This window comes from Cucurbita pepo, chromosome LG04, assembly GCF_002806865.2.
Source record: "Cucurbita pepo subsp. pepo cultivar mu-cu-16 chromosome LG04, ASM280686v2, whole genome shotgun sequence".
Lineage (NCBI taxonomy): Eukaryota > Viridiplantae > Streptophyta > Magnoliopsida > Cucurbitales > Cucurbitaceae > Cucurbita > Cucurbita pepo.
The window spans coordinates 12,444,489-12,466,868 of NC_036641.1; the positions used below are offsets into that span (position 1 = coordinate 12,444,489).

General features: G+C 34.9%; 2 protein-coding genes across 2 annotated transcripts in view; one reads left to right on the top strand and one right to left on the bottom strand.

The window, feature by feature from the left end:
- Positions 1 to 919, bottom strand: part of LOC111793852 (phosphopantothenoylcysteine decarboxylase-like) — a 2,931-nt gene extending 2,012 nt beyond the window's left edge. Inside the window, exon 1 of the mRNA XM_023675914.1 lies at positions 804 to 919. The gene's annotated coding sequence lies outside the window, so the exon portion shown is untranslated. The remainder of the gene's footprint in view (positions 1 to 803) is intronic.
- Positions 920 to 1,609: 690 nt separating this feature from the next.
- The window catches only part of LOC111793080 (callose synthase 10), a 32,263-nt gene continuing 11,492 nt past the window's right edge, over positions 1,610 to 22,380 (top strand). The window contains exons 1-25 of the mRNA XM_023674800.1: positions 1,610 to 2,070; positions 3,005 to 3,102; positions 3,290 to 3,453; positions 3,897 to 4,020; positions 4,110 to 4,220; positions 4,447 to 4,572; positions 6,602 to 6,691; positions 7,680 to 7,777; positions 7,877 to 7,994; positions 11,655 to 11,783; positions 12,304 to 12,380; positions 12,481 to 12,559; positions 14,173 to 14,265; positions 14,363 to 14,465; positions 14,553 to 14,676; positions 14,837 to 15,026; positions 15,121 to 15,173; positions 16,000 to 16,060; positions 16,168 to 16,249; positions 18,891 to 18,940; positions 19,062 to 19,148; positions 19,358 to 19,443; positions 20,179 to 20,206; positions 21,981 to 22,078; positions 22,232 to 22,313. Of these exons, the coding sequence (XP_023530568.1) occupies positions 1,863 to 2,070; positions 3,005 to 3,102; positions 3,290 to 3,453; positions 3,897 to 4,020; positions 4,110 to 4,220; positions 4,447 to 4,572; positions 6,602 to 6,691; positions 7,680 to 7,777; positions 7,877 to 7,994; positions 11,655 to 11,783; positions 12,304 to 12,380; positions 12,481 to 12,559; positions 14,173 to 14,265; positions 14,363 to 14,465; positions 14,553 to 14,676; positions 14,837 to 15,026; positions 15,121 to 15,173; positions 16,000 to 16,060; positions 16,168 to 16,249; positions 18,891 to 18,940; positions 19,062 to 19,148; positions 19,358 to 19,443; positions 20,179 to 20,206; positions 21,981 to 22,078; positions 22,232 to 22,313 (2,559 nt within the window). The 5' untranslated portion in view covers positions 1,610 to 1,862. The remainder of the gene's footprint in view (positions 2,071 to 3,004; positions 3,103 to 3,289; positions 3,454 to 3,896; positions 4,021 to 4,109; positions 4,221 to 4,446; positions 4,573 to 6,601; positions 6,692 to 7,679; positions 7,778 to 7,876; positions 7,995 to 11,654; positions 11,784 to 12,303; positions 12,381 to 12,480; positions 12,560 to 14,172; positions 14,266 to 14,362; positions 14,466 to 14,552; positions 14,677 to 14,836; positions 15,027 to 15,120; positions 15,174 to 15,999; positions 16,061 to 16,167; positions 16,250 to 18,890; positions 18,941 to 19,061; positions 19,149 to 19,357; positions 19,444 to 20,178; positions 20,207 to 21,980; positions 22,079 to 22,231; positions 22,314 to 22,380) is intronic.

Here is a 22,380-nt window from a genome sequence, read left to right on the forward strand (position 1 = left end):
CTTTTTTTTTTTTTTTTTTTTTTGAGTCTTCGAACAAAGTACACCCTTTGTTCGATATTTTAGTCACTTTTTTACTATGCCTTCAAGACTCACAATACTTCGTTTGACATTTGAGAATTCTATTGGCATGATTATAATACCATGTTAGGAATCACGGATCTCCACAATGATATAATATTGTCCACTTTTATCTGATTTGAGCTTTCTCAAAATAACAGACATCCAATAGTCACACGAATATAACGTAGATTTTTTTAATCGGTGATCACATGGTTAGCACTTGAATAATTTACAATATTTAATTGAAATGTTCAAATACAATAGATTTCAGAATCCAGTAACTGCATTTTCTCAATATAATAATAACAATGAACAATACATTTAACCTTGAAATCAACTTTTTTCATTATGTGAGTACGACCTTTAGCGTTGACTAGAGATGCTCGTACAGATCTCGAAGAACCGCTAGATTTATTAGAGAGAAAAAAAACAAGTATCTAAGAGTAGCCAATAGACAACATTAAGAAAAACCGATGACTTGATTCAGTGCCAGAATTCAGCTCAATGGCCTTGCAAAGTCACATAGATGGTACCCAAATTTAAAACCAAAATTCCGTTATATTTTAAAACTTCGATATCCTTCATCAAACAAAGTTCTACGACGATTCTCAAAAAAAGATCGGAAATCCGAGATTGTTGGGATGTATCTCATTCTCGTCGCTTAGACATTGAATTCTGTAGAAATCTAAGATTATTTCGAGAAAATGCGTAAGTTTAAATCTAGGTAGGGAGAAAGAAGGAACCTGATGGCCGTTTAATTCCTCGGGAGGCCGATGACTGCAGCTCTCAAAAAAAAATTAGCAGTCTGATAGGTGTTGTTTCCTCAGAGTATCAGAGAAGCTGTATTTTGAAGACTGAATATCACTCGAGCATCAAGTTGGATAAAGAGGGAAAATGGTGAATTTAAATAGAGGCGATTGTGTGACATAAACGACGCCGTTCGGTGAAATGGGCCAGCGAGCCCAATTCTTCAAGGAAAAAAAAAAAAAAAATTATATCATGGGCCAACGAGTCCAACAAAAATTATATTAATGCATATATTTTTGTTTCAATTAATTGGAATTTAAAAATAGAAATAAATGGTTAAATTAAGAAACATCACTATCAAATAAAATAATAACAAAAAAAGAAATTAAAAAGAATATGAACATATTATTTAGTAATACGTTTAGTTTGGATTTGTTTGTGACTAATGACTGGATTAACGAGCTTAATTATTCAAGTGGACTTCCAGCTAATAACAATAAATGAACAGCATTTTTAATATAATTCTAAACCATTACTCCATTGCCATTTATAAATGGTTATTACAGTAAATTTTCTTAAATAAATTAAAAAAATAAAATAAAACGCGCCACACACGCGCCACATGGTCGCATAAAGTCACAAAAATGCTTAAGTACGAAGTCAAGAAAGATATTGAAAAAGGCAAAAAGAAAAATCAAAGAGCGCGTAAGAATTAGAAACGGAGGATGACAACCGTTGATTACCACCCCGGACCGGCGGATTCAGATTCAAAGCGTCGAAATCGATAGTGGGGCCACCCTAGGTTGAGAAGGGCGAATTGGTCATTTCACTAGGCGCCAACCAAACGCGAAAACGTTCCTTTTGTTCTGCCTTTACCGCCTCCGCTCTGCGTTTTATTGGATTTCTTCGTGAGTTAACACAGGTTTTGCTAAATGTCTGTAATTTGGAATTTCGTCTTTCGATTTTTGGGTTTGAGCTAGGAAGATTGGATCCGTAACTTTGGAGGTGAATTCGTTTGTTGGGGCTCTCGGGCGTTGATTTAGCGCCGGAGCGGCATGGCGAGAGTTAACGACAATTGGGAGAGGCTAGTGCGTGCGACTCTGAAGAGAGAACAGCTCAGAAATGCAGGGCAAGGACATGGGAGGACTCCCAGTGGGATTGTTGGAGCTGTACCTCCTTCTCTTGGAAAAACCACCAACATTGATGCCATTTTGCAGGCTGCCGATGAAATCCAAGCGGAGGACTCCACTGTTGCCAGGATTTGTAAGTCTTTCACCACTCTTCCCCGCTTATGTTTTTTTTTTTTTCGAACTCCATTATGGGCATTGAGTTGGGTACCTTAGGAAGTTAGATTTCACCACCATCTCCAATTTTTTTTTTTTCATACCTCGAAAATTTGTTTTCATTGTGTTCTTAATTTGGAAATCGACTCTATCAGCTGGTTTAAAGACTTACATATGAACGGCACATGTGTTTTAGTAGATGCCAGGGTGGGTGGGAGTGGGAGTGTGGTTGTGGATGTTATGTCCCCAGTTTGTTCAAACGGTCATCCAAATCATTTATGTATCATAGATAACACTAATTTTATAATTTCATAAAAAGAAGAAAGGAATTAAAATGTCATAATTTGAAGGTTTTCTGGTCACGTCTTTGGTAGCAACGGACGCTGAAAGAGTGATGATGTGGAGATTTAGGTCCTGTTTAACTAGTTGGTTTTTTAAAAATAAGCTGATTTATAAATACTACTTCCTCCGTTGTTATCTGCTGTTTTTAAAATCCAAGTCACACTAAAAAATGTAGTTTTGTTGTTGAAATTTGACTAAGAACTCAAATGTTTCTTTAAGAAAAGTGCAAACTATAGCAAGGAAATGGTGAGAAAATCAACATAAATTTCAAAATAGAAAACTATAAACAAAATTGTTATCAAACAAAGCTTTAGAATTTGTAACTTCGATGTAACTAGCCATGAGGTAGTGGCATTTTTTTTGATCCATGGGACTTTTGCAATTATATAGCCATTTTTTCCCAATGTTTTCTTGTGGTGAATGATATCTACTATTTCTTTTCTTTCCATTTTTTGATATATCATAAAAAATTTATGATATATCTGAAATTTATTTTTGCTCATCTCCCGGCAAAATCTTAGGATTAATTTTTTTGGTACGTGCATCCAATTAAAGCAAATTTCCCATTTCAGTGTGTGAGCAGGCATACAGAATGGCACAAAACTTAGATCCCAACAGTGATGGTAGAGGTGTTCTTCAGTTCAAGACTGGATTGATGTCTGTTATTAAGGTATTATGTCATCTGATTCTAGCGTCAATTTGCATAAGCACTCTGAATTATAATGTAAATGTCATAATATAGTTACGTTATTGGCATTTGTATTCAGGACTATTTGTTGTTGTTATTATTATTATTACTATTTTTGCATCTGTGTAAATTGGCAAGGAAAGCTTTAGTGACATGAGATCTATTGCAGCAAAAACTTGTAAAGAAGGATGGGGCATCTATCAATCGTCATCGTGATATTGAACATTTGTGGGAGTTCTACAAGCTATATAAGAGACGACATAGAGTAGATGATATACAAAGAGAAGAACAGAAATGGCGGGAGTCTGGAGGAATCAGTGCTAACTTGGGAGAGTACTGCTCCTATCCTTAATTCAAATTTAATGGCGGGAGTTTACTGTCAAATTTACTTGTTTGTGAAATTTTTTCATTCCTTGTCTTTGACTGGTTTGACATCTTATCACTGTGAAATGTTCGTCCAATTTGCATGAACTAAATATTTGACATAAGGGAGACTAGTGATGAAATTGTATGTACTAGAATATAGGTATATACCTCGTATCCGTACATTTCCTTTCTATAGTCTTCAAGTTTTTTTTCCTAATTTATGGTTTAAAGATCGTGTCTAAGATCCAGTTCGTTTAGAGGCTCTACTTTTGGATCTTTAAAAGTTTCACGTTTTTGTTGGAAGCGTTTCACGTTTTCATTTCTCTTAGGCATATGGAAGAAGGTTAACTTTTTAAGGTTTAACTTCTCTTTTTGCAGTAGTTCTGAAGTTTTGATATCCTTGACTTTAGGTTGGAGTTCAGATATTCTGAAGCAAAGAAAGTAATGGCAAACCTTCGGGCTTTAGTTGAGGTGATGGATGCCCTCAAGGGAGATGCTGATCCTCAAGGAGTTGGAAGATTGATTATGGAGGAGGTAGTAATTTGTAGCCCATCTTCTCGGCCTTATCATTTCTTGATTGATATCTAAGTTTTAACCATAAGTTTTTTCTAATGATTTTTCAGCTACGAAGAGTTAGAAGTTCCGATACTACATTATCAGGGGAATTCGTACCCTACAATATTGTCCCTTTGGACGCCCAATCGATAACCAATGCCATTGGAATTTTCCCAGAAGTAGGTGAACCTTTGGTGTCTCACCTGTGTCTCATTCCTTAATTTTGGCACCTTTATCTGATTATGGTTGTTCAACTTATGCTGATCTTTTATATCTGAGAAGCATAATAATTATTTTTATCTCATTCTCCTTGAGTAATGCTAGAACCAAGGACTTTTGGTACAAACAAACTAATGTTTGTTGTATGTGGCTTGCTAAATATACTTTTTTGGGGCATCTGTGCAGGTTAGGGCTACAATATCCGCAATCAGATATAATGAGCATTTCCCTACACTGCCTTCACAATTTCAGATATCTGGACAAAGGAGTGCAGATATGTTTGACCTTCTTGAATATATATTTGGATTCCAGGTTTGAATATATATCTACTTTGATTTTTTTTTTTTTTTTTTTTTTTTNCTTAGTTTCTTTCCCTATATATTTCTCCGACACTTATTGTATTTTAACTACACCATCAAACCGGTGGAGGAATTAAGTTTCAGTCTCTTGCTTAAATGCCTGTTAACTTAAGGGATGTTACCATTTTTACCTTTATATACTTTTACTTGAAGGATTGTTTTAAAAAATATTCTCATATGTTAATATGAATTATAAAACATATTTTTGGCATGAAATTGTAACACTTTGACAACAAAGATCAAGTTCCATGATTAAATTTTATATTGATCAAACTTAATTTTGTATTAGTTTTGGATTTTCGTTCAAATTAGTGAGGGTATTGAAAATTTTACCTTGGTTTTTTGTTAAAATTAGTGAGTGATTTTTACGAAGATTGAACAAAATGTAAAAATTGTCGATACTTTTCTAAGACCTAGAGTGGGGTTAAAGACACTCTAAAAAGTCCTTGTAAATGCATCGTTGAGGAGTATCTTTTTTTTTCTTTGTTTGTCTGTTGTTATGTGGAGTAAGAGGGACATCTTTTTCTAAGCAGATAAGTCTTTATGAGGTAGGTTTCTCTACTATGCATTTTCTCATTTATCTTCGACGAGGAATCATTCAATGGATGTTGTTCTCTCAACCTTCTCCTCAATTGGGGTCCTGCCGTTCTTTGTCTGATAGGAAAATATTGGATGTTGTTGACCATCTTTTGTTCTTGGCGGAGTATCGTTGTACTTAGGGGAGAAGGGATGTTCGGTTTTGGTGTCTTAGCCCGCTTGAAGACTTTTCATCTAAATCTTTTGTTCTTTGTCGGGTTAATACCTCACCCTTGAGTGACTCTATTTTTGCCTTGTTGTGGAAGGTGAAACTTCCCAATAAGGTTGAGCTTTTTGTTTGGTATGTTCTCCACGGAAGAGTTAACTGCTTGGACTGAGTATTAAGGAAATTAACAATTTGATGGAGCCGTGGTGTTGCATTCTTTGTAGGAGGGTAATAGACGATCTTGATGAAAGTTGATTTAGCTTATGCAATTTGGAGCCAGTTCTTTGAGGAGTTTGGTTTTGGCTTGGCTAGGCATAGGGTCTGCAGAAGACGATTGAAGAATTTCTTCTCCATCCTCTCTTTTGTGAGATAGAAATTTTTTTTGTGATAAGTAGGGGTGTGCGCTTCCTCGTGGGGGGATTTTGGGAGAGAGGAACAATAAATTTTTTAGAGGAGTTGAGAGATTGCGGGTGATGTTCGATTGCTTGTTAGATTGTATGTTTCTCTGTGGGAAGGTTTTTCTTTTTTAATTATTCGCTAATCTTATTTTACTTTATTGGACCTTTTAGATGGTCTCCTTTTGTATGCCTTTGTCTTTTTTTTTTTTTTCCTCAATGAAAATTCGATTTTTTAATAAAAAAAAAAAATTTAGGCTTAAAAGTTGATTTTTTCCTAATTTTTATCTATGTATTTTATTTATTTATTTCAACTTCAATTTTTTTAAAAATATAATTTTGTACGATGAAAACATAATATTTCATTCATGAAATCAGAAAAAGAAATTACAATGACAAGGAAGGCCGAAACAACTCAAAAAAAAAAAAAAAAAAAAAAAAAAAAAAAAAAAAAAAAAAAAAAAAAAAAAAAAAAAAAAAAAAAAANTTTTTTGAGAGATATTAATGTGACTAATCATCAAAATTAAGAGAAGTTACGATAAACACTCAGCAACCAATCAAATGATTTTGGGATCAACTATCCTCTCAACATCAATAAAATCGTCTTGAAGTTTTTTACGTAATCCTTTTGTAACTTCGATCTTTTTTCTGTAAGTTGAAAGGCGTTCTGCTGACTTCATTCCTTCTGTTTGCAGTTTTCACCCTTTTCAACGAAATTCTGACTTGCTTCTAATTTAAAGAAAAACGAGTTGTTAGGACCGGCAGGGACCATGCTATCTGTTTCACTACTTTTGCTGAGGCTATTGGTTCAAGTGTTTTTTTAACTATTAATTGCTTATTTGCAGAGAGACAACGTACGGAATCAACGAGAGCATGTGGTTCTCATGGTAGCGAATGCTCAATCTCGTCTTGGCATTCCTGATAATGGTGATCCAGTGAGTAGTTTCAATTATCTAACTTTACTAGCAAAATTTCTGCATCATCCATAACTTTCTAATACTTTTTATCTAAAAGTTGGTTGATGATGGTTTATTTTATGACTGTATTTTTTATCTGAGACAAACGAATATACTAATAATAGAGATCATACAAAAAGGGGAGATGAGATATCCCCGCATGCCAAAAGGGTTACAAAATGGGACTCTTAATTAGCCGAGAGATGAACAAGATCATAGTTGCAAATGGACTTACAAAGGGAACACTATATAAATGTGAAGAGTCGAATTGAATCCCAAAGCTCCCTGAGGCCATTCAGTTTCTCTTTGGGAACCCTCTGGTTTCTCTGGAAGCCATATGCCTTCATAACATTTAACCATAATCATAATCGAGTCTGAGTGAATTCCAAGTCCACATGAACACTCAAGGCAGGGGTTAAAGAGCTCACCACATAAATTCCTTCTCTGTGTAGAATCCACTGCTTAGTATCCTCCCTATTGGATGGTCGAATGAGATCAAGAAGACTTTGGCGTGCGCACTCATTAGTTTCAACATAGGTGAAAAAGATTAGAGAGAGAATACCAAAGAGAAGCCTTTAGCCCAGCAGACTTGAAGCAATCAATTCGAAGTGATTGTTTTCAAAGATTCTTTGATTTCGTTCCATACAAATTTATGGAGAAGAGCTTTGACAACGTTGACCCATAATAAATGTGGTCTTGGAGCAAGGAAATTCCAAGGAGCTGAAGAACATTATATTTGGTTTTATTTGAAAATATCCACTGAATATTAAAATCTTAAATAGACTGTTCCACCGTTATCTTCAATGGATTCAGTGATACAAGATCAACTTCCTCTGAACACGAAGATTTTCTTTCAATGATGATGGATTGAGAGGGGTTACTCTAGTTTCTTTCTACTAGTTACATTAATCTTCATGTGCCTATAATTATTAACTATTTGATTCGGAACTATTTGGAGCTTCTGCAGAAAATAGATGAGAAAGCAATCAACGAGGTTTTCTTGAAGGTGCTTGATAACTACATCAGATGGTGTAAATACTTGCGTATTCGCCTTGCATGGAATAGGTGACTTCTGCTGCTCCTTTTTATTTATATTTTATTCTTAAGACATTTCATTTGCTTTTTTCAACTGAGTATCTCTATATTGTCGTTCTATTCAAACAGCTTTGAGGCGATTAATAGGGACAGGAAGCTTTTCCTTGTTTCACTGTACTTGCTTATATGGGGTGAAGCTGCAAATGTCCGCTTCCTTCCTGAATGCATTTGCTATTTGTTCCATCATGTAAGTTTTTAAATACCTCTTCTTATATTAACAGGCTTAGGATTAAACATAACTAATTTCTAACTTTTGTGATTTCACCTGAATGCAAGCCTCAGTATTTAGAACCATCATCATCTAATTAGATTCTAGATGGAGTGCAGTCCAAGGATTTATGTGACTATTACTGTTTTGTTCTACTAATTAGGAAGCTTTGTGACCTTCCTTGGAGGAGGGAGGGTGAGAGATTCCTTATCTTCAACTTTTTTCTTTTTAGTTAAATGAACGTAGTGGAAAAACTCATGCTGGACTCTGTTTCTTCCCTTACATCCACTGTTGAAAGTACTTAAAAACTTTTTAAAGGACCCTTTTTTGAAGCAAAATAAATAAATAAATTAATGTTTAATTTCTAATTATTCTTTTGGAAGTTTCTACTCAATAGATGGTTACAACCAACGAATAATTTGCTGCAGTGGAGGGTTTTCTTGAACATATTTGCATTCACTAATGTTCTTATTATGGCGTGAAAGGAGAGAATGTAGATAATATAGTCTTGCGTTGTCCTTCTGTAGTTCCTTTGTGGAACAAGGTATTTGATATATTTCTTTTAACTTGGATGAAAGATGACTTGAAGATAAGAAGCAGACCTTTCATTAAAAGTGTCTATGTTTTGTTGCTTATCTGAGAAGATGTGAGCATTCTTTTCTAGCCAAAGATTCCAAAAAAATGCATAAAGAGAAACGGTAAGACTACTCTCCTCTTCCAGTCTTTCCTGCCTTGAAGAACCAGTTTTTTTGGATAGGAAGGGAATGAGATCCCACTCGATTGAAGTTTTTAATGCTTACTTGGATCAATAAGCAAACTCATCATCTTGAATTGCTAGTTGGCCTCTAGTCGATTGAAGATTTTAATGCTTACTTGGATCAATAAGCAAACTCATTTTCTTGTATTACTAGTTGGCCTCCAGTTGATTGCTTTCTTACGATTGCTTTCTGACTGTGCGATGCCGGCCTGTTAGCTACTTGTATGCTCTTGTTTTCAATAGATAGGATGGAAGCACTATCTGTGCCTTTGTCCCCGACTGACATCTGCTGGGTTTCCTCATCTCTCCTAAACTTCCCCCGGTCTTCGGCCCGAGCTGTATGAGGCAGAAGCTTGTCTCATGTATGGTTCGGAGGCCGAGTCCCACCCTAGCAGTAATGGTGTTAAAAAAAAATCAAAGAAAAGAAGTTTTGCAGAGTTGAAGGAGTGAGAAAATGTCAGCAGGCTGTTAATTTGCCACCCAAAAGCTTGTTGGAAAAAATTCCAGAAGGATGGGGCGAAGATACAATTGCTGAAGGGATGAATTTGAGTTTCATGGTTCCTTAAGCAAAAAGGGCATTTTGAGAAGCTGTATAGGATTTGAAAATTCTGTGTACAGCCTCCTCTTGAAGCGCTGTTATATTGTAGTTGAGAGAGATGGCCTTCTCGAAGGCTACTGTTATATTGTAGTTTCTCTTTGATATTGCAACATATTACCATCTTGTGGTTTTATATATTTGGATACCTAACAAATTGGTATCAGAACAAGCTCATCTTTGAAAATGGTGCAAAAAAACGGCTCAAAGAGAGGATAAAGAGAGCAAAGAAGGAAATGGTTGAAACCAAAAAAGCTTTACCGAGGATGACCAAGAGCATTGATAGAATGACTACAGAAATAGAGAACTAAAGAACCATGTCCACGATGATTTTGAAACCACTAATGGCAAGGTTCGATTAACTTACGCTATTATTGCAAGCGCTTCTTAGAAACAAAAGGTGGTGGGAAAGAAGGAAGAATCGTGGGAGCAAATGGTCGCCAATGAAGATGAATCATTGTAGTGCAAGAGAGATAGAGAAGGAACCAAAAGATATAATTTGAGTGGGTCTAAGAAATACAAATCTCTATCAATCTCTTCAACAAATGTCGGGAAGATGAGTCACAAAATGCTGAAGATGGAAGATGAAGCTAGTGTGATCGAGAAAGATCGTCTGCAATGTTTGAGGTGAGGCCGAATTATATTTTGCTGGCATTCGAAGAAAGGGCACAAGTGGGTTGGAATGATGTTTGATGTGACAGAGTTGAAATTTCAAGGGGAAAAATGCCGGCTAATGTTGCTAGAGTTGAAAATTTTGGAGAGGTGCCAACACAAGTGTCATGCAGAGTTGATGAAGGGAGTAGATAGGGGAAACCATGAAAAAATTGTTGATGGAGGCCATTTTCAACAATGATTGCATGTGCGGTCGGAGATGAAGTTATGGGGAGGGTGCTGATGCAAGTGATGTACCTCAACAATGATTGCATGTGCGGTCGGAGATGAAGTTATGGGGAGGGTGCTGATGCAAGTGATGTACACTGGCAGGTAACAAATTGGTGAGGCACGATGGAAAGAGTAAAGTCAAAAAGTCTCTTGGTTGATAAACCCTTACCCTATTCACGTGAAATTAGATTTTTCTAGAAAGGGACGAGACCATTGGTTGCTTAATAAGCTGCCTTTTAATGGGCTTTATTTGAACGGGGCCCATTCTTTATCAAAGATAGGAAATCTGTTGGTTTTACAAGGTGGGACTTGGGTCGAGTTGTCTTTTGTTATGAACCCAAAAGCTGACACAACAAGGGAGTACTGTATACTCACGTGAAGAAACTAACCGTAGCCACCCTTGCACAATGCTCTACACTCACGTTGCCGTCCATTGTTACCACTTGTTGCCGCCCACCGCCACCAGCCATCTCTACCCTCCGTTGCTGCCTGCCACCACTGACCATCACCATGAACTATTGCTGCTTGCTGCCGTCAGACAGAAGGACCACTGCTATCTTCTATTGACATCCACCAAGTCTGCCACCGCACATGGCCTACAAAGTTCCAACCAGTTGGGTTTTGTTTTAAAGAGTGCTTTTTTTTTTTTTTTTTAATAAATAAAAAAAAATTCCTAAAGGATGTTGGATTCTGTGTTTTTGTTAAAAAAAATTATTATTTTGATTTTTACCTTCTTTTTTCTTTTTCCTTTTGGGATTGTATCTTCTAAAGCACACTGACAAAGTGTCTTCAAAGGCCGGGCTAATGTGAAAGTACTAGTATGAGATATGTGAGGATTAGTGGTATATCAATAAAGGGCATAGTGGTAAACAGTTTGGGGAGTGTTTTTCTATAAATAGGAGTGTTATGGAGATGTGAATCATTTTAGTAGAGTGTCCTTTGTGGGGCTTGGAAGAGAGATAGCCCTCTTGAAAGGCTATTGTTATATTGTAGTTTCTTTTTTAGATTGCAATATATTAGTATCTTGTGGTTTTATGTGTTCGGACACCAATGTCTATATATATCATCTATATATATATATATTCTACTCTATGTTTCTCATAAAAAACAAAAGTAAGAGATGAAATTCTATTCATATTATAATGAAAGTCTGGTTTATTGTTATATAATGAAAGTCTGGTTTATTGTTATAGAAAAATAAAAGGAATGAATGCCTTTTTGAGAGCGCATCATATTATTTTATGGTTCATGTGTGGAATGGAGGCGGATTTCTCTTGATGGAGGAGATAATATAATTACATATTCGCATTGGCTAACAGCTCGTTTTTTGATTCTTATTTGTGAGATGAATTGCATGCTGCCTTATCTCTATTTATGAATAATCACATGATAAATATGGCTATAGATGGCAAAAGAACTGGATGCTAACCTTGATCATGGAGAAGCAGTTCGTTCTAATAACTGTAAGCTGGAAGATGGTTCAGTGTCTTTCCTTCAACGAATCATTTGTCCTATATACGAGACACTTGTAGCTGTAAGTGTGTCATTCTTTCACTAGTGCTGCGATGTTTAGATATGAAATGGAACATTTGTAAGAAAAAGAATTTCTTAATAAAAAAGGATTTTAGAGCAGATATTTACTGTTTGCAGTTGAAGTCGGGGACTAGTCCTGAATTTTATCTTTTTATTTAATTTACTTATATTCTTTGCTATAAAGTATGTTGATATAGTTATATAATTACTGAAGTTTTCTTTCAAATGAAGTTGTTGCCAGAACATCAATAGCCTAACTCTAATCATGTAAAGTGTACTATTTTTGATCGATTGCTACCATGCTCCTCCAAACCTGTCTTCTTAGGAGCAAAGAGTGAAAAGTAAATCATAACTGTTGTGTTGGAAGATAATTAGGAGTCTATATTTATTAAAGCATTTTGTATATTGTTTATTTTGGCCTCTTGATTATTCCACTTGTTCTATCCAGTAGTTAATAGGTTTTTTGTATTTTAAATAGTTTATCTTCGATGAGGCTCATTTTCCATCTTCCTGAAATGCAGGAAACTGAAAGAAACAAAAATGGAAAAGCTGCACATTCAGAATGGAGGAACTATGATGATTTCAATGAATACTTTTGGTTGGTTTTGTACAGCTTCCTTTAGTTTATGGCCTTCTTTTCGGATAACTAGACTCATAGTATATTAGTATCCTTGTTAATGATTGTTATACTTGTGTAGGTCACCTACTTGCTTCGAATTGGGCTGGCCAATGAGGGAGGAATCAAGTTTTTTACGGAAGCCTAGAGGCTCAAAACGGGTTAGAAAGTTTGATTTTTATAGCTTCTTCGGATATTCTGCAACTTGCATGGCCAAGCTTTTATGCTTTGAATTAGCGAGTTGAGGGAACTGACTTGGAACATAGTGTTCATTCTGCATATAAGATAATATGTTCAATTGAAGTTTGCTGTTTTGTTACATTAGTTCGTTATTTTGTTTTAGTTAGTCTGTTGGGTTGTTAAGTTTACCGACTTCTTACTTAGTTAATTACTAGTTGGTCAGTAGATGGCCACTTTTTTGGTCTCATTGGTTTCTGTTAGTTTTTTTTTTAATTTGAATGTTCACCTCTAGGCTTTTCTACCAAGGTTATGATATTTGTATCGGATTGATAGCATGCCATCTTGATTGAAGAATAGCGATTGTCACCAATTGTCAACCCCCATATTTTGTTACCTAGCTGTGCATTATTCTCCAAGTTGACATTGGTCATTTCAGCAATGTTTTTGTGGCTCCTTGCATATCTTCTAGAGTTGCTTTTCTCTTTGCAACTTGCTCGGTTAATTCCTAAAATAGCTGGGTTCAGGGTGTGTAGTTTAAGGATTCATCGTCTTTGTTAAAAATACTCCAAAATGAAGGAGCTCATGATATATAGTTAAGTTTTGATTTACTGTCGGCATTTGTGTAATGAGTCAACGTCCATTGAAAAATTACACGTGTATCAATAATTAAAAAGGAATAGAAAACTACTGAACAGAAACCCTTTCAATTTCAACTAAAGATCAGCCAACTGAACTTACAAAAAAAACTCAAAATAGGACATCCCAAGTTTCAAACTATGACGAAGGACTTTACAATAATTCAACAACACCCATATCTCCTGCTCCAAATAAAAGCAAACATGTTCTAAAACACTTCGCAACATAATTAATTTCCATTCACCTTTGAACTCTTTACAAATTTGAAGACCTCAAAAAGGAAAAAAAAAAAAAAAAAAAAAAAAAGAAAAAAGAAGAAGAAGAAGAAGAAATAATGGCAATGAAGACTATCTAAGTTTAATACTGCTGCTTGAAGATGGAGTCGACCTCCATCTTACTAACTTTTGAACTAATCAATGAAAGTTCTATTGATAGACATCATTGACACTCACAGATATTTTTGACATGCAATTCAACATGAAAACATATATCAATTCAATCACATACAAATTATACATACAATCAAACATCATACAATTTTTCTAACTTAGCTGAAGGAGAATCACTTACCGTAATAGGGAATCTAAAAATATCTCTTGATCATCTATTGGGAGGAAGAACATTATTGCTAGAAGCTTCTATTTATAGTGATTGTGAAGACCTAATTTGAATTGGATTCAAACATCTTCCAACTTCTAATAGGAATCTCTCATTCCAATACCAATTTCCAATAGGATTTTCTAATTCAAATTTCAACTTCTAATAGGGTTTCATTGTAGCGATAGTTTTTTTTTTTTTTTTTTTTTTTTTTTTTTTTTTTTTTTTTTTTTTTTTTTNAGCAAGAGACTGTTTCTTTCTTAATCAGGTTAATATTCTTCAATTTTCACTTTTTTTGTGGGATTACCCTTATTGATACAATCTTTTATGTTGGTGGCTTTATTTTTCGAATATTATGCAGACTGGCAAGACTTCTTTTGTTGAGCATCGCACATTTTTTCACCTATACCGCAGTTTCCACCGTCTCTGGATCTTTTTGGCAGTTATATTCCAGGTTGCTTCTCACTTCTGATTCTTACTCTTCTATGTGGCTTGCTTTATCTGCAGCCTTCTAATTTGAGTCTCCTGACTTGTTATACACTAATTGATAGGCTCTGACAATTTTTGCATTCCATAACGAGCGTTTGAATTTGGAAACTTTGAAAGCTATTCTTAGCATTGGGCCAACATTTGCAATCATGAACTTCATCGAGAGTATGGATTAAAAACTCTCAACTGGTAGAATCTTACACTTGTTTGGATTTTACTTTTCCTTTTTAACTGTGTTTGTTGTTGTCGTAGGTTGCTTAGATGTGTTGCTTACTTTTGGGGCATACACCACTGCAAGAGGGATGGCTATATCAAGGATTGTTATTAGGTTTTTCTGGTGGGGACTGAGTTCTGTTTTTGTGACCTATGTTTATGTGTAAGTATATTTGGCGATCCCTTTTAACCTCTTCTTGGAGGCAATTATTCTAATATCAAGTATTTACATGTGCACAAATTGTAACGTGTTTAATCTTTAAATTTATATTTGAATATTAACCCACAAGTGGGATTTTGATGAATGTGCCAAAATGATGCAGGAAGGTTCTTGAAGAAAGAAATACTCGAAGCGCTGATAATTCATTCTATTTTCGGATATATATTATAGTGTTGGGTGTTTATGCTTCTTTACGCCTTGTGTTTGCAATGCTGCTAAAGTTACCTGCATGCCATACTCTATCTGAGATGTCAGATCAGTCTTTTTTTCAATTTTTCAAATGGATCTATCAGGTAAGGGTGTTTGCAGCAAAATTACTTTTAATTCACTTTTTTTGCTCCATTTCTGAAAGATTATATTCGTTATTTCTTTGTTTACCTACCTCAGGAACGTTATTATGTCGGTCGCGGTCTATATGAAAAACTGAGTGATTATTGCAGGTATAACAATGCCTCTGAAACTGGGATTTTCACTTTCTTAATTTTTGATAATATTGCAACTTCAATCATCCTTTGTGCTATGATAGTAATATGTGGCCCTACTTATTTTCCCATTTTCTACGCCCACTGTGCATTCTGAATTTTCACCTTTGATCTCATTTGATAAACTAGGTTGCATTCAAGGTATGAGTTAGTTAGCTCGGATAAGTTTCAAGACAATATGATATTTTATTGAGCAAACTGATCTCTTTTTTTTATGCATAATTTAGATAACATATATCTTGTATTGTTTATTGGACTTTTTTCTATCTTTTTTTTTGCATCGGGATATCTATTGGGAGTCACAGACTCACAGATAGTTTGCAGGAATTAAGAGACATTTATAGGACTGGATTTGGATTTTGAATATTATGAGGAATTTATTTAGTGCATTATATCTTTTTTGCTGCGTATGGTTTTTCAATTTTATTTTGCTTAGCTAAAATAATTTTTGTTATAGTCTGGGATATTCCTAGTATTTCAACTGTTTTACTATAAGTAGTTTCCGTAGCAAGTAAATTTGGTAAGTATTCGTGGTCCCAACTTGTCATGTTTAAGTTTCTTTCTTGTCTCACTTGAAATATAAGTCCTGTAACTTTCAACGAAGCCTTTTCATATAAACAGTTGAGTGGCCGACCGATTACATTTTCTTTTTGTTAATGGATATAAAAGAAGCGTATACTTTTCGGTTTTTTTGCTAGAACTAGAAATGGATTGGAGCTTTTATTTCCTTGGAAGACCCTCATGATTTTATATAATTGCCATCTTATGATCTTTTCTACTGCAGATATGTAGCCTTTTGGCTGGTGCTCTTGATATGTAAATTCGTTTTTGCTTACTTTCTTCAGGTAATAGTTCTTTAAGATACTAAGTTTTCTTCAGATTCATGTGTCATAGTCTGCCATTTTGATGACTATGATTTAGTTGATTGTCATCATTGACGTTTTTATTGCAGATTAAACCACTTGTCCAACCAACCACTGTCATTGTCAACCTTCCATCTCTTGAATATTCGTGGCATTCTTTCATTTCTAAGAGTAAGTTCAGCCATACTATTTTCCTTTTGACATAGGGAATGGGGGTGGGGAATTAAAATCCAAGATGAGCATCCTTTATAGGAACTGGTCATTTGCAGTTGAGTTATCCCGAGGCATTTCAACCATGTTATTAAATTTTTAACAAGAAACCAAACCGTTCATTTCAACCGTACTATTTGATGTTATAAGTTGTGCACAAGCATGAATGCAGAACCTTACTTGAACTGGATTTGTTTGATAGGTTGTTGGATTTGTTCGATAGGTTGTACAATTGTGTCTTTGAGCTCTAAAGTTATATGCCTGCATGCTACGTGTGTGTCTATGCATAAGTTCATTTTGTATATCATAGTGGAACTTTAATGGGATTAAATGGCAGTTGATACATTTTTAGAGTTTGAGAATGGTGGGTTTCACTTAAAAGACTTTGGACCCCTCTTTTTAATTTTTTAGTATTATTGTTATTTTTATGAACTATTTAAAAAGAAAATAGTTATTTTTTGATATCTTGAAGTGTTAATCAATGAAATGGTTTCTGTTACCTGTTTCTTTTATTATAAAAAAAAAAAAAAAAAAAAAAAAAAAAAAAAAAAAAANGAGAGAATTTTCCTTGTCTTCAACAACTTGATTCTACATATAGTGAAATTAAGTTTAGATGATTTATAAAATTATAACCTACTCTCGGGCTGAATAAATATGTCCGATTAACCTGGTAAAGCTGCAACACTTCCCTTATGAAGGACCCAAAGATCTGAAATCTCTTGTAAAAGAAAGCTGGAACTTTTAAGCAAAGGAAACAATCGTCAAGGTTTGGCCAATATTGGACATAGGAAAATGTTGGCTGTTAATCAGTGTAGTACATTCTCCTCAAATGGCACTTGATATACCACTTGACACAATCGCACTTTTGAAGGCAGCGGACTAGCGATTGTGCGGCACTCACTTTCCAACGACAAGTGAGCTAAGCCAATTTGTTCTTGCGTCGCCTACGGCCAAGCGACGTATGATCGAGCCTCTAGCCTCTGTTTTAAAAGAAGGTTTTAGAAAACGAGGAGAGAGAGAGATTTTAGAAAGAGAGATTTTGGAAAGAGACGTTATATAAGCAAGCAAGAGAAAGATAACAACGGCTTAGCATATATAACCTTGGGTAGGGAGAAGTTGACAACTAAGTTCCAAAATGCATACCGTTTTCTATGATCTCTAGCTAAAGAGCTATGGTTGCAAAATAATGAAATCCGTCTGTTGTTGGATGTCTAAAGCCCCCAAATTCATAGGACTTAACTGCCCTTGGTCTGATGCTATGGGAAAAATAGCAGTTTCTTTAGCTTGTTCTTAAGATTTAAATTGTAGAATGGACAGAAACTTCACTTTGTGGAAGACAAATCAACTGAAAACTGTCCCCTCAGCTCCTCATTTCCCGGATTTTCTGTTCTTTCTTTGAGTTCTTAGGAGATGCTTTTTGAGTGGTTGTGATGTGAAAGTATGGAACAAGTTTGTGTTAGACCTCAAATTGTGAAAGTATGCTCAAGAGAGGGCAAGAAGAGTATTTAGCCACAAATAATGAGAAGCTGTAGTTTTTTCTTATGTAGTTATTTCGTCTGAAGGCTTTGAATAAGTTGTCATAGCTACCATCATCGGTTATGTTTTACTTTTCATATATGTCATTTTGTTGGAAAGTCAAGGTTCACTTTTTTCTAATCTTGTTCTGGTTTGTCAAGTGTGGCAAGCACAATGACCCTCTCAAATCAGGTTTATAGGATGTAATTTTCTCATTAGAGAAATCTCAAGTAAATAAAGGATATCTCTATCAGTTTGGTGTAGTTCTATTTTGGATAGGAAATGGTAATATTGAAGAGGTTGACCGAGGATCAATATTTTTTTTGAAGAAGCAATAGGTGGGTTGAAGCTTGATCTTACCTTACCTTTGGGATTGCTTTTATTGCTTTTTTTTATTTTTTATTTTTTATTTTTTTATTTTTTATAGTTCTCTTGAGTGGTTTGATGCTGTTGTTAGTTTTTCTCATAAAAAAAGTAGTTTCCAATCAAATAGGCTTTTGTCATCTAAGTGTTATTTCATAATTTTTCAAAAAGTTTTCATTTGTTCACCATTTCTCAATGAATTTTAAAAATGTTCTGAAAAACTCTCTGTTATAGTTTATCCAAAAGGTTTCATTTGTACACGATTTCTTCGGTGTCTTTTGGGTTTGTCTTTATTGCGAGCTATTCCTTTCATTCTACGTAGACCAAAGGAAGGCCCTAATGAAATTCAGCCATAAATTTTCCTTTTCCCATTTGAACAGATGTCCAACCAAAACAGAGGCCAGTATGAAAGGGTCATCTGGCAGGGTAGGTGACCAACCAAAGGAGGAAAAAATCAGTCCCCCAGAAAGCTTTAGATATGTTAAATTTACTGATAAATGTGCAGATGTTGTATGTACTGATATATTTAGTTACCTTTTATAGACATGTTTTTGTCATGACCATGTCGTCGTGTAATAGAATGATGAACTGTGATTTCTATTTGTCCTCTAACCTGTTGGTTTTCATAAACTCCATGTAGTTGATTGTTTTTGGAGTTCATAACCACCTATTATCTAATTTGTCTGCAACTGTATTGTACTGATGCACAATTTTCATTTGACAGACAATAATAACTTATCTACTATAGCTAGCTTATGGGCTCCTGTTGTGGCTGTGAGTATTTTAATGTCTCGTTTTCATCTTGAAGGAGTGATGCTGATTTTTTACTTAAGTTATCAATGTTAGATCAAACAATTCTTTCCTTGCATTCATTTTTCAATTTTGGATGTTTCAGCTCTATCTCTTGGACATTTACATATGGTACACCCTTTTGTCAGCCATCGTTGGTGGTGTAAAGGGTGCTCGGGCACGGTTGGGAGAGGTAATGATATTTATATATTTATATTCTGTATTTTAGCAATGTAGTTATTCATATGGACTCTGTAGCAGTTTGGTTATTCATTTTTTAAGTATCACATTGTAAGTATAATAATATATGTTTTATCTGTTACAAATGAGTTTGGTATGTAGAGTGGAGCTCATCTTTTAAATTTTGACTTCAAGGATTTTTTTGCCATCAATTTGTGGCAGATACGTTCACTTGAAATGATGCATAAGCGTTTCGAGAGCTTTCCAGAAGCATTTGTAAATAACCTTGTCTCTACAAAGACTAAAAGGTACTTTGTTAAGTTGATGGCTCATTTTTTATTCAACTACTCGTGTTTAGCATGCTTCCAGATGCAGCAATATATTAGTATAAGAGCATTTTCATGTCCTTGTGGTTGACGTAGTCACATCTCCCTGTGCAACAAATGGAATTGAACAGGCTTGTGAGCAGGGCACCATATTCTCTCTTTCTCTTGATCAGACACTTTTTTAAAAAAAAAAGTAATAATAAGAATAGCATTTACACACCCTCTAGGTATCTAAATATTTAAGAGTGGTGACATACGTTTTTTGCTAGCTTGGAAACTGGTAGGATGGGGAAAGAACCTCCTTAATTATCAGGCACAATATGGAAGGTTTTCTTTATGTCGAATTCAAGCTTGTACAAGGCACTCATTCTCTCATAGAACATGCAGTTTTTTTGCCCGACTCTATTCATTCATTTTGTCTTCATAAAATGAGAAACAGATAATCATGATTTAAGATCTGACACTGTTGCTGGCAAGTAACCTAGGTCCCACACCCCATCTGGCTAGATAGTTGAGGGCCTCATGATGGGGTCGACAGCCAGTATTGTGGCTTTATATGGAAGTATATCAATTTCTGGAGTTAAGATGGTTGGAAGTGTTTCTTTAATGACTACTATTGTTTAGAAATCTGTTATTACTACTTTATTAGATGATCTCTTTATGTCTTCCTCGTTCTGAATAACCGTTGGATGACAATGTTTTATTAAATTTGGACAGTTTGCTACCCGACAGACAAGAACCTCAGGTATGCAAAGTCTGATTGTTATTTTTATTTATTTATTTGTTTTGATACAAGATCTTGGACACCACACATGTATTTATAAGAAAGGTTTTAATTTCACATGGCAATCAAACTTGATTGTGTGGATTCATTAGATGTAATGGTATGGGAGTGCTAGCATGCCGAGCATTTTTTATAAGAAACAAGGATAATATTTGTTCTGAAATGTCTGGGTACAAATAAGGAGTTAGGAAGCCAAGGTGTTGTATCCTGAACTCAATCCAATGTAATTAGTTCCTCAATTGTTAACAATAGAAAACACGTTGAAACTGAAATAAAGTTTGAATGGGGTTGACCTAAAGGAGCCACCATCCTTCCCAATCAAGTTGGCCAAAATAAAAAAATTAAAAAAAGTTAGTTCAATCTAGGAAGCACTTAGTAAAGTCCAATTTTAATCCAAGAGAATAGAATACATTGATCTTGCATTTCCGAGTTTTGTTCACAAATGATGCATAATTTGGAGACAAACGTAAGTTAGGTTTCTTCTTTGGATGCTCTTTGCCATATTTAGGCCACCAAAGACAATGTCCATAACCAAGGGTCTTAGACCTATTAGCATGGTCACTATTCTTTATACAATAGTTTCCCATACCAAAATCTGAAATATGCGGAAATTCGGAAAATTGACAAAATCTTGGTTTGATCTTGATTGCCTGAATTTGGAACATTTTTCTCACCTGTGGGGCTTAATGGAAAGTAGACAAATCTTGGATCAGATATTGATTGCCAGAATTTGGAAGAATATCTTATTAGTATTAAGGAAGGAGTTTTCTTTAAAATAGATTTGAAGAACTTTCGATTATGTGGATGAGAACTTCTTGGACAAGCTTATTGAAGACTGCATGTGTGTGTTTTACATATATGAGTCCTTCCTTTGCATTGGTTAGAAACATTTTGGGTTGATCTAAAGTGTTTAGTGGAAGTGCGGAGGTGTTCGACTATGTTGCTTGTTGAAGAGATTCAATAAACATACTGAAGACATTTCCCCCTTTCTACTATAATTTTTCCTGGTCTAATTTATTTGAGGGCAAGTGTAAATCAAATTGACTATTTGACAACCATTTGTTTTTTTTTGTTTTGTTATCTACTTAACACATATATTTAAAAGAAAAAATACAAAAGTTCTGAAAACTTTTTTCAAAAACTTGTTTCTTTTTTTAGAATTTTAGCTACGAATTCAAATGTGTTCTTAATAAAAATGTAACCCACTCTAAGAAAGGATGAGAAAACCAACACAGTTTTCAAAAACCAAAAACAAAACCAAATGAATATCAAACACGGCCTTAGGAATTTATTTAGTTTTTGAACTTCTTGAGAAGCCCTTAGGCATGAGGTTAACTTTGCTAAATCTAGTGTGGTTGGAATTAATTATACCCAAGAAAAGTCACATTTTGATGGATTGGTCTAGCCTTGGTGTGGGAAGTTGGCCTATGGTTGATCTTCGGATTCCTCATGAAAACTCAAGAATTATATCTTTCTGGCATTAATAAAACTTTAGGCAAACTATTCAAATTTAAATTCTCCCTTATTTTTGGTGGGTGAGGCAATAGTTTTTCTGAATTAGTACTTATGCTGAATTTTTGGTGGGTTGGGCAAACTTGATAATTTTTTTTTTTTTAAAAGAAAGGTAGAGCACATACAGACATACATTACACACACACAATTTTATAGCCTGTCAATGTTACGTGTGTGAAGATTTCCTCGTCCTTTTTCATGATTACTTATTGGGCTTCTGTAGGACTCTCCGGAGAGGAACAAGGCATATGCGGCAACCTTTTCTCCATTTTGGAATGAAATCATTAAAAGCTTACGTGAGGAAGACTTCATCAGCAATAGGTGCGATGGAAACAGTATTTACTGAAAATGAAAAAAAGAACAGATTTGTTTGCATTTTCTTTTTCAATATTTATAGGCTTTTTTTATGGTACTATATTTACAGATATTTGTTATCCAGCTTTATCATTTATTTTACCATTAAATTATTTCCAGGGAGATGGACTTGCTCTCTATTCCTAGCAACACAGGGAGCCTCAAATTGGTCCAATGGCCTTTGTTTCTATTATGTAGTAAGGTGCATTCGGCTTTCATAATTTCTCAAGGATGGTCAACCTTTAGATTTGGAAGGTGCAATCAAAGGC